This window comes from Micromys minutus (assembly GCF_963924665.1).
Source record: "Micromys minutus genome assembly, chromosome: 7".
In the NCBI taxonomy this organism is placed as follows: domain Eukaryota; kingdom Metazoa; phylum Chordata; class Mammalia; order Rodentia; family Muridae; genus Micromys; species Micromys minutus.
In genome coordinates this window covers 57,102,769-57,114,213 of record NC_137976.1, presented here as the reverse complement: position 1 = coordinate 57,114,213, position 11,445 = coordinate 57,102,769, and the positions used below count along the sequence as shown (strand labels likewise).

The 11,445-nt window shown below is 42.3% G+C and overlaps 1 protein-coding gene across 1 annotated transcript in view; it reads right to left on the bottom strand.

Moving 5' to 3' along the window:
* Positions 1-2,314: 2,314 nt before the first annotated feature.
* Positions 2,315-11,445, bottom strand: part of PARP14 (poly(ADP-ribose) polymerase family member 14) — a gene marked incomplete at its 5' end in the record, with an annotated part of 30,787 nt that continues 21,656 nt past the window's right edge. The window contains 5 exons of the mRNA XM_080919425.1: positions 2,315-4,349; positions 5,421-5,595; positions 7,311-7,444; positions 8,813-9,412; positions 9,500-9,706. Coding sequence (XP_080775551.1) covers positions 4,063-4,349; positions 5,421-5,595; positions 7,311-7,444; positions 8,813-9,412; positions 9,500-9,706 — 1,403 coding nt within the window. The 3' untranslated portion in view covers positions 2,315-4,062. The remainder of the gene's footprint in view (positions 4,350-5,420; positions 5,596-7,310; positions 7,445-8,812; positions 9,413-9,499; positions 9,707-11,445) is intronic.

The following is an 11,445-nucleotide window of genomic DNA, read 5'->3' as shown; positions in this document are numbered from 1 at the left end:
GTTTCCCTCCAAAGGGGCTGCAACCCACGGTGAGACCTACTGTGTGGCACAACATAACTCCATGAGGATAGAGTTTTGTTACTACTTCTTCCACAGGACCTGGGCCAGTGCTGAGCATGTAGAAAGCACACTTTGACTAGGCAGACATGAGGGCCCACATGGGCCATTTGTGGCATTGGGACCATACATGCTGTGGCCAGAGCTCAGGTTTCTGATGTTAGATTTGTCTCCACAACAGCTCTCACTTTCTTGGGGTTATTCTTGGTTACGTATGGCTAGGCTGTGAAGCATTCTGAAAGGCTGAGGTCCTGTGAAGTAGAGTAGAGGGAATAGCTACAGAATTGCCCCAGCGTTCGGTTTTGCTTGAGCGTCCTCCCTATTCAGACAATTCTGGCAGGCGGCAGCACTCGCCATTGTTACAAACACTAGGAAAGTAAAGAGCGTATCTGTGATTTGAAAGGAAACACAAGCATGTTAGATTTGAGTGTGGGCATTACTTTATGAAGCTTCTCAGGAAAATGTTGTCTCCAAGTTTCCCAGAGTACATAGGGCTATTACAGAATGGACTCAGTGTAGACTCAGAGAAGCTGGGATGCCCTTCTGCAGAAAGTCTTTTCTTCCATGAGAAGGAATGGTGGTAATATACAAAGACCTGGGAAGGGTTTGTGTAAAAGTATCTTTATTCTCCTGTTGTAATTGTAGTCTTAGGGTTCGCTGCCTCTGTCTGCTAACCTAAGTGTGGTCCTGGAAACGTCTACCTCTGTACAATCTAATCTAGGTCTAAATCATTTTCAGCCTTGAGACCTGCTGAATAGAATAAGCTTACCCCTTCCTAGTTGTTTCTGCTTTCTGGCTCAAACTCCTCTCAAGGCTGACTGGTCCAATCTGACTTATCAGTTTCTTCCGAATTACTCTGCTTGGCTTCAAACTAGCTGGCAATCTGTTCTGATGATCTGCTCCTTATGTTGTGGCTCATTCTGTCTTTACCTGTGTCTAGCATGCTCTCTCTCTGCAACCTGTCTATAAAACTGTCCTGGTAAGCTGCCTCCTTCCCCTCTCTCTGCATTGTCTCTCAAGTAGCTTCTCTTCCCTCTCTATTCTCATGAGAGCTGGGCATATCCTATCCTGTCAGGTCTTCTCTGATTCATCACTTTCAAACATGGATGCTTCCTTCTACAAATTTACCGCCATTGTTTTGAGATTCAAGTGATTACCAAGGGCGTGTCTGTACTCCATCCGAAGGGATTAAAGGTGTGTGTTGAACCACACCACAACTAGAAATAGGTTGTTTTTTGTTTTGTTTCAGTAAATAACTCTGTCTTGTCGGGGTTCATGGTATGATCAAATATCCCTCAACAGTTTCCGTACAACTGGAAGATGGGTCCCTGATTTTGCAGAGAGCAATTATGAGGTCCTGAGTTTCAAGGGCATTAGAATGGCAATCACTGAGAAAACTATCATGATCTTTTGCATCTTCAAAGAGCACACCTGAGTCAGGAAAATCAACTGGTGAGTGCTTAGGCTGTGTGGGCCAGCAGAGCTCAGATGCATGCCTAGTAGTGTCCAGTACTGAAGGATAGGTCAGCAGGGCTAACATACCCACTTGCTGTTCAGTATGCATGGTGGCCAAGGCCCATTGTTCTTTCAGGGATCCATGAAAATGTTTTAGGTTTTGTTTTAAATCAGAAAATACATCCATAAATATAGCAATATAGTTGTATAGTCTGAATTTAAAAAAAAATTTTTTTTTAATTTAATGTGTGCAATTCCCACAGAGGTCAGAAAGGGGTCATTGGCTCCCTGGAACTCACATTGTGATAACAAGAACCAAACGCAGGCCCTCTACAAGAGCAGTGTTCTTAAACACTGAGCCATCTCTCCAGTCCCCCAGTTTAGGTTTTAATGCTATTTATGCACTATGGGGCTACAAAGGCTAAAGTACCTGGGCCCCAAAGTCTTGGTGTGGCCTTAGGTATCAGGGCTGTTGACATCTTGCAGGTGTTCACTGAAAGCAGACCCTAGATGGCGTGGAGTGTCCCTCGGGTGACTATGGAACATAGGGCTGTGTGGCCCTACAGTGAGCTCCCAATACCTGTCACTGGCTCCAAGCTCACTGCTCACTGGGAGACAAATCTTACCTGCATTGTGTGCCCTTCCAACTGAACATTAGCACCTAAGGGTTCCTTGGTGCTGTCTTATTTGGTTGTGACTTTCTATCAGCAGTGGCCACTGTATGTCATCAGCGGCTCCCATGTTGGCACTTTAGGAGATAAATGATTCCACCAAGAGACATTTATTATGTAATTGTGTAACTTTACAAGGAAGTGAGGAAAATGACATAGTGACATATTTACTTTGACTGAAAGTGACTGTAACATTTGTTGGCTGGGTCTTTGTTCTTCAATGAAACATCCCACTATTGTTCAGCCTTGCCCTGAGTTATCCAAACCACTGGAGAATAAAAGCAAACGAGAACAAGCATCTCCCTTTCATCCATCTCTTCTGGCCATCCTTAGTGCAGAGTTCGGGTGCCAGTCCTGAGGAACCACAGTCTCTGCCAGTCCACATAGACACAGCAGCCAAGGTCTCAAGGCCTCAGTGTCGATGGAACAATGATGGGGACACCTGTGCTTGCAGTCCACTGGTGATGCCTGTGATGGGGACCAGCACCTTCACACACACCCCTAACACCCTAGTATACCTACCACCTGGAAACATTACACAGCAGTAGCCCCAAGGCCTAGAAAATGTCTAATAAGGGAGAGAGTGGACACCAATTCCAGAAGGAAAAAAGCCAAGAAAGTCGGGGTTTGCTCCAGATCATCTGAGATAGCTTCTGAAGCAGCACATGATTATCTCAAGGCCAGGCTCTGCTGGGGGTAGTGAGGGGCTCAACACTGTGCCCAGACTGGGCTGGCTCTGCGGTTCCTGCCTCTGACCGCAGGACATTTCTCATACTCTGAGCATGTTCCTAAGCCATAAGTAATTCTTACAGTGCACTGTCAATGGAAACAGAGTAATGTATGTGAACACACCTCTTATTCTGCCTGACAAAGGTCCAGGTACTCAATGAACAGCATTGTGTCTGAAATGTACAGGAGAAAATTAAAAGAAAATTTAATAGCCCAAGCAGGAAGATAATGAGTTCAAGGCCTGTCAGGGCAACGTAGTTGGGGCCTGCCTCAAAATAGTTGGGAATATAGTTCAGTGGTAGAGTGCTTGCCTGGCATGTGTGAGACCCTAGGTAATCTCTGGCACCACAGGAAATAAATCAAGTCCAGTAAATACTATTAGTAAGTTAGCAAAATGACTGACTTTTACAGAAAATTGTCAAGTTAACACAAGCTGGCCTGTCACAGGAGAGACACTAGCCTATATCCTTAGAGTTTAACCATTTCTCACACAGTAGTCAGGCTTCCACTGAAGAGGTAGCGGGCACCATCCCATTTCTTCACTAGGTAGCCTCAACCTTGGTGCCAACATTAAAAGGGCCTTCTGGCAATTGGGGCCAGGGCTTGAGCTGTGCCTCCCCTTGGGGGGGCTCAGTTCACACAGACCCAGAGCCAAATACCAGCACCCAGTTTCTGCATCACCCTGCTGGAGCTCAGCAACCTCCATGGCACATTTGTAAAGACCAAAGTTCTCTGTCTTGGAATCTGTTCAATGGGCAGCAAGAGAGACAGCAGCCTTATTGACCCAGTGGTACTGTGTCCCACAGCACAGTGGCGCTCTGACATGATTCCACTGATGATAGCTGGGATTGTGGGACTTTCTGAAAGTGCATAAAAGTGTTACGGTCCTTCCAGAACAGAAAACTCTGTTCTCCACAGTTTCGACGTTCATATGCTGAACGTAGTTACAGATGTTACCTGTTTTAAATTCTCAAGTGATTGGCTCTCAAGTACATTCATTTTCACTGTGGAGGAGCAGCTGAGGAAACATTGCCGTGGCAAAGAAAGACGTGCTAGTGGAGAAAGCTTAAGAAGAAAAGCAGCTAAAATTTCTCTTACGGTAGATACATGAACACCAATATCAGTTTCTGGGATACACCCCAAAGCGTTACTACCTAAATGTGATAAGATATTCAGGGTATGTTTGATTATCATAAAACACTACAAATACACTTGGATTTGTATCATCATCTACGACAGTGTCGTACAAGTCAGTAGGGTTTTGAGGATCCCTTGAAGGAGGCACAATTAGTGAGGAGTTTCCCTTTGTGTAGTTTCCAGTGAGAACCCGCACATAATACATATGCTTTCTCCCATTGGCGTCTGGTTTGGAATATGTGTTATTGGCAGAATAGGAAGCATTGACAGCAAAATAGGTTCCTTTGCCTAGGACTGTAGCTGCAAAGAGAAAAACATGTTAAAGAAATTCAGTGTAGCATATACATCAACATATTTGCCCAATATGTCAACTAATGCAAAGGGAATGATGGGTTTAAATATTTTGTTTGGGTTCTTCTTTTTGTTCTTTTTAAAAATTAAATTTTCCTCCTCAAAGGGGCAATCAAGCTTCTGGGGTGAAATATGTTAGTTTCCCTATTAAAATTGGCTCCACTCTGGCTGACAGTGGTATAGGGAGCACAGAGAACCCACATGGCACCCAGGATGGGTTCTCACAGCCAGCATCCCATTTAGAGCAGCTGATTATGTGTTCTTACTGGTAATGCCTAGGTAACTGTTACATGGCTAGTCTGCATTTTGTGCTGTTACTAATACTAAAAGGAAACATTCTCTTGTTTCTCCTGTTACTAGAAAACTTTCTCATGCCCAAGTTGGTTACATATTCTGTTATGTTCTTTGCCCTTGGAAACCAATCAAAAGATCAAAGTCAGTAGAACTGCCTCTATAGTTACCTACAACAAGCTTGTACCTGAACCAACCACCCAACACTTCCTGCACCTATATATGAGCTTTTTATGGTATTTGCCTTTATAAGCTGGTCCTGGGATAGACCCCCCAACTATTTGGAATAAGACTTCCATCTTAAGTAGTGGTCAGTAAAGTTTTAAGTTCCCAAGACCTCCCTGGGAACTGACATCCTACATGGCAGAGTCGTGTACATGGTTAGCTGACATCTTGGTTGACAAGTTAAGACAATAATGTTAGACACAGCAAGTCACCTGCCACATTGAATACCCCAACCAATGGGAGCAGGATAAGTGTACGGCAAAGACATGTTTCTAAGGGAGTGCCCTATCCCTGAATCCTGATTGGTGCATATCTTGGCATAGATATTTATAGATCTCAAGCTCTAAAAGCCCTATAGTACCTTGACTCAATGTAACAGCTTTCAAGTCTGACCTGTGGCCATGGTTGCTCTGACTTGGGGTGTGTGTTCAATAAAACACCCCTATTTGACCCAGATTGGTTTTTCAGTGGTTTGTATGGCAATTCCCAGACCCCAACACTTACCATTCTTCCCGGCATAGCTGCGGTTAAATCCATTACTATTGAGCTGTGGCACAGAGCTAGCCTCTGTCCCATGGAAAAGTTGCTTCTCATTCCTTACATTGCCATTCTTTTCATCCATAATTTTTTTGTGTGCTTGGTACCTCCTCCAAAGAGCTGGATTCTGAATCCTTTCAATCTGTATTAAAGAAAAGTATGCCAAGAGCCCTTGCCAGTGATAGCAAATAAAACAGCATCCTTGTCTTTCATAAACACAAATTATGTACTACTCAGTTGCAAATTCAGTGCCAAGTGAGTGTCCTATGTTCAGAAATCTTTTAGGACTGGTAAGTCAATCAGTTAATATATGGTGACATGAGTTTAATCCCTAAAGTTGGAAGTAAAGAACTGACTCCACAGTCAGGCTCTCACTTCCACATGTGCCAGCACATACCCCACACAGACAAGGCTCCTTTACTGCCCTGCAGCTCATCAAGTTAGGTAGGTTGGATGGCCAGTGAGCCCCAAGAATCCACCTGTGTTCTGTGAAGCTCTGTGGTTACAAGGATGGACTACCATACTTAGATGTTTTATGTGGAGTCTAGGGATTGAAGTCAGACCCTCAAGGTCACATGGTGAGCAATTTACCAACTGAGTTATATATAATTTTCCCTCAAATATGGGTGTGGTGGCACTCTCTGAGTGCCAACCCCAGTACTTTTGGAGGGTCAATGAATAAAGATCATGACTTAGAGGCCAGTCTGGAACTACATGGTAAGAGCCTGTCTCGAAAATATCAAAAACCTGAGAGATAAAAATGGTACAACCACTCTCTAGTTTAAAGTCTCAACATTTCCACGCTTTTTAAATATGATTTAGTATTTTTACATCATTTTCCCCTTATTATTATTTACTCAACTGTTTCTCATCTTCAACTGTGTTGAAAATAAAAGTATTTTCACTCATCTTAAATTTTGTCATTTAACTCAGTTTTTTCAAATTTTCAATTTTTTTGGTTTTGAAATTTCCAGTTTTTTAATTTAGAATTTTAAGCAGGCAGTTTCTTAAAAACAGCACATAATTATTTTAGACTTGGTGGTATAGTTAGTGGAAGGATGAATGCCTAGTGTATGTGAGACCCTAAGTTCAATTTCTAGCACCATGAAAAAAAGAGCAGGAGGGAGGAAGGGAAAAAAAGAAAGAAAAATAAATCTTAAACTTTTTGTTTTAGTAGCTCTGTTGTCAGCCAATAGCTCTTGGCCATCATGTCAATCAAATTTGCTTTCTCACCAGTAGCTACCAGAAGATGCAGGGGAAGTGAAAACAAGGAATTGGTGAAGTAGGATTCCTGAGAGAAGAGAGTTACAAAATGAAGCAATGAAGTCCAAGGATAGTGGAATCATTTTTTCAAAATGCCTAAAAGAAAATAACTGCCAATTTGGAATTTTATACCCAGCAAAAATGTCTTTCAAAAATTGAAAGCAGGGCCATGGAAATGCCTCAATAGATAAAGATGCCTATCCTACAAGCTTGGTGCCCTAAATCTAACCCCCAGAACCCATATAAAATGGAAGGAAAAAATAAGCCACACAAACTTGACTGATTCTGGGTGATTAAAAATGATACAAAGTGAAAGTGCTTTTATTTTAGATTTTAGATTATATATATTTGGAGTTGTCAAATGTAAGTACAGGCGCTTACAGAGGCTAGAAGAAAAATAACTTAAACAATACTATATTGCCACTGAGCTCAAGGAAAAGGATAACTTCAGAGTGCTGGTGCTGCACTGTCAGACTGTCGTAAGCTACCTGACATGGATCTAGAAACCAAACTTGGAATGTGGGGTTCTCTACGAGAGCAGTACAAAATCTTGACCCCTGGGTCACCTCTACAGACTTATGTAAGTTGGCTCACCTTCTCTATGGTAAAGCTTGAGCAGGTCTGACGGAAGGCACTTGCCACCATGTTATATTCGGGATCACTGGTTTGCAGACTCACCACAAGCAATTTTCTCTGCTTCATGTCACTCCAATTGGCAGGGATTTCAGCTGCAAAGCAGACATTTAGGGCTCTCATGTAGATTTCCAGTATGCTTTGAAAAACCCTGCCTCCCTCTTGTGTTGCAATCATAAGTCCATGTATTCAAGAAATCCCTTATCTTTCTAAAAGGATGTATGTTAAAGTGTGGACCATGGACCATTTGTATCAGGATGAAGCAGAAAGTTTCTTCAGAGGAGGTAGGAAATCAGTAGATATCTTGCTTGATACATGAGACCTGGAACCATTTCTCAGCACCTTCCTCCAGAAGAAAGGCCACTGATGTATCAAGTTAAGGTTTCCTAGGGTTACAGCCTCATGTCTATACATTCCTATTATATTATGCTGTTTGAAACTGACTACACACTCTAACTCACTGTCTTTCACTGCTCAGCCTCTACCGATTAATTTAACAAATTAATACCTAACTTGTTTTAGAAAGTCTCTTCAGTTTTGCATATGCATGGATTTCAACCAGAACACCTCATTACCACCAGAGGGTAGTAGTCTACATGTATATCCTCATTTGTCTGACTACATCCTTAAGAGGTAAGTGGGTGGGCGGGTGCTAGGGTTTGTCTGTGACAGGCTGCAGGATACCACATGTGTGTATTTCCTCCAGAGCTGCTCAGAATCTGAGGGGTTCATTCATATTGATCCTACAGAAGATGAATATCATCTATGGGAACCCAAAAAGGGCTTATATGGTTTGAAGGCAGGAATGTCTGTCTACATAAGACAGGGAATCTGTAGGCTGCTTCCTGACTGTTACCGAGCACCTTTTGCTCAGGAAAGAAAAGACAGCCTAGGAGTAAACTCTAATACATCTGTCCTCTCCTTGGCCTTTGTGGTCTTGAGAACCTTAGGCCACTTTTCTCCTAAAACTATTACTTTTTCTATTTCTGACTAGGACAGCCCTCATTTGTCCCAAAATAACTGGGTCCAGAAAGTTTATAATCTGCAGAGATGGGAGCAGGGACAGGTTGGCTGTTGTTGTGATCAATGGTTGTTCTTGGGAAGTCGACTTTATCCATGCTCTACTTTCCTGGCCATAGACTATGCTCTGGAAACACAGAGGCCAAGATTTTAAAATTATTCTACTAGGGTTTTTTGAATTGTATCTACTAGAATTTTTAATGTTGCAGGGATGGTGGTGAAAGCCTTTAATCCCAGCACATGGGAGGCAGATACAGGCAGATCTCTGTGAAAAGGAGGCCAGCCTGCACTACTTAGAGCTCCAGTCCAGCCAGGGCTACATCGTGAAACACTGTCTCAAAACCAAATAAAAGCTGCTGTGTTCTACAATAGTGTCAAACTGGGAGTCAGAGTACTGGGTCAGAGTAATGGTAAGCTGACGTGTGCTTGAGCACATAACTTACCTTCAGCTTTGAGGATGCGCTGTACAGTGAACCTCTGTCCTCGGGGAGCCGTGGCTGTGTTTGTGGTCAGGTCTACCGTGAAGTCCTGATTATGAATTCTGACAACAGTGCTCTTCTGCTTTGCCTTCCACGCATCCTCCAACTGCATGTTGACTATTTTGTCAAAACACTGTGTGATGTTGTTATCAATATATTGCCATTCCACAAATGTAGAGACGTAGTCTGCCTGGTTTTCCTTTTCTTTAGCCAATCGAATGCTCTTGACCATGCTGTCAATCTCGTCTCTAGCTTTTACCACGTCTCTGCTAATTCCTGTAACTTCAATCAAAGGTTTCTGATGGTCCATGCCAATGGTGATGCTCAGCGTCTTCTGCATCTCATTCAGTTTCTTGTACTCCTCGATGTCAAAGTCTCTGAGACACTCATCGTCATTGGTGTAGGAAAGCTGCTCTTTGGTAATCAGATTCTTGAGCCAGGAGATTGCGCCTTCTACATTGTCTACACCTGATCCACATACCTGGAAAACTGTGAGCTCTATTTTCTTTTCCAAAACCAGGGTGTTCTTTTGGGGGGATGCTTGCTTTGGAAAGCCAAAAAAGGCTAAAGAGAAAATGGAAATTAATGTTTCTTTTACTCCCTTTAACATCAAGGTTAGGAATGTGTATTTCATAAAAGCTAACAACTCACAGGCAATCTTAGACATCATTGACTTCTTGGGAGGCGCTGGAGAGCCTTCTCTTTCTTTCATGTTGTCATAAAAACATTGCAGAATATGGGGCTGGAAGATAACAACTTTAACTCTCTTCACAGCCTGCACTGATTGTTTCTGGACAAATTCTTCAATGGCATCTATAACAGCTTTCGCTACTAATTTTGGGTCCTGTTGAGCACTTCCTTCAAAAAAAGCACATTTTTTAAAAGTCAAGCACATTTTTTAACATCCACCTGCAAAAGGCTGCAGCATAAACAAACAGTTCTAGTTGTCCCAGGAAATAAGAATGCCTGCTCCCACTATAGTCAATGTACACTTCTAATACGACACCAGCAAACACGTTTGAAGCCCCAGGTACAGTGGTGAGGAGGTATTGTTCTGTGCTGTTCACAGGCCAACATCCAAAATAATACCTCAAAACACAACTTGTAGTTTGTGACATTCACATCTGTCCTCTTCAGCTTATCTGGCTCCCATTGTCACTCTCTTCCCATGGCAGAGCCCATGTGACTTTATCCCCCATGATTTACTAGTGTCTTCAAAAGATCATAAAAGGGAAAAAGAGAGCTAGTACATCTTGAGACAACATGGTCCTTAGAGGACAATTTAGCCCTGCCTTGGCTGCACATTACACATGTGTCTGCTGCATTCTTCCATCTCTCTCTGGGGACCTGATTTTTCTAAGGCATCCACATCTGTAAGCTACTTGTTATAATATATAATTATGGTTGTATTAGTTATCCTGGGCCTCCAGCATGTCTTTCTTCCCCATACTCAATCCAATTTTAGCTGCCCAGAGGGATTCAAAGCTGATCTACAAGAAGATCACACCCATTTTCAGCATGTCCCAGATACTGTTTGTTGAGCCCTGAAAGCCATCAAATGGGTAAGATTGTGAAAAGTCCCTTTCTAATAATGGGTGAGGCCTAAAGTGCATAACAGCTAGCAAAATCACATGACAGGTAATCTAATAGTCTGCTGGGCAAGCTGGTTTGAGAGCACATTTGGATTAATCCTGGTGATTGTGCCCATCACTGTGGCAGAAAATGACAGTAGATACTTTTGAATAAACTTGTAGACCTCAACATGTGGGTCTGGACCAGTTTTGTTACAATTCCTAACAGTAGCAAAATCACAATTATGAAGTAGCAATGAAAATACTTTCGTGGTTGGGGGTAAACATAACATGAGGAACAAACAGGCTTTGCTCATTTTCTAGTGGGTTAGGTGACCTTGGAGTGAGAAAAGTGTCTGTTCCTAGGTGAGGCATTGTTAGGATCCATTTAGGAAAAGCTAAAGCTAGCAAGTGGCCTTCTTGGCGGTGACCCACCTATTTGCATGGCCTAAGATGGGTAAACTCTGAGAGGCAAGGTCCCAAGAGACTTCATCTCAGGGTGGCTTCTTGCACCTGATATGTGTTTTCTGTCCTTATAAATTATTATAGTAATCCCTGGGCATTAGCCCACCCTATTGAGCAGACTTTCTGCAGATTAGCATAAAGATGAACTTTCGTGAATTAATACTATTTAAATAAATTAATAATTTTAAAGAATTCTTGGTTTGATTCAAATATTCCTAGGAAGAAAGTTTTAAGAGATGGTTTTAGTTGTTTAGATAGAAAGATGTAACAAAGTAAGAATCTAGAATAGAATGTGCCCATTCCTCATAAAATAGTAAGTAAAGGCTGTATAAAAAGGAATACAATGAGCTTTCACAGTTACACTAAAGATAGAAACAGGCTTGAGACACATTTATGATCAAGGAAAACCATTCATTCTAGGTCAGGTCCAAGGATGAAGCCACAAGTGGGCACTGTGATAAAGCAAGGCCCTGTGAAACTGTTGCTTTTAACTTATAATGAGCTTATAGAATGAAACACTGCTCTAAACTCACCAACATCGTTTTTTCAACTCCCCTTGTG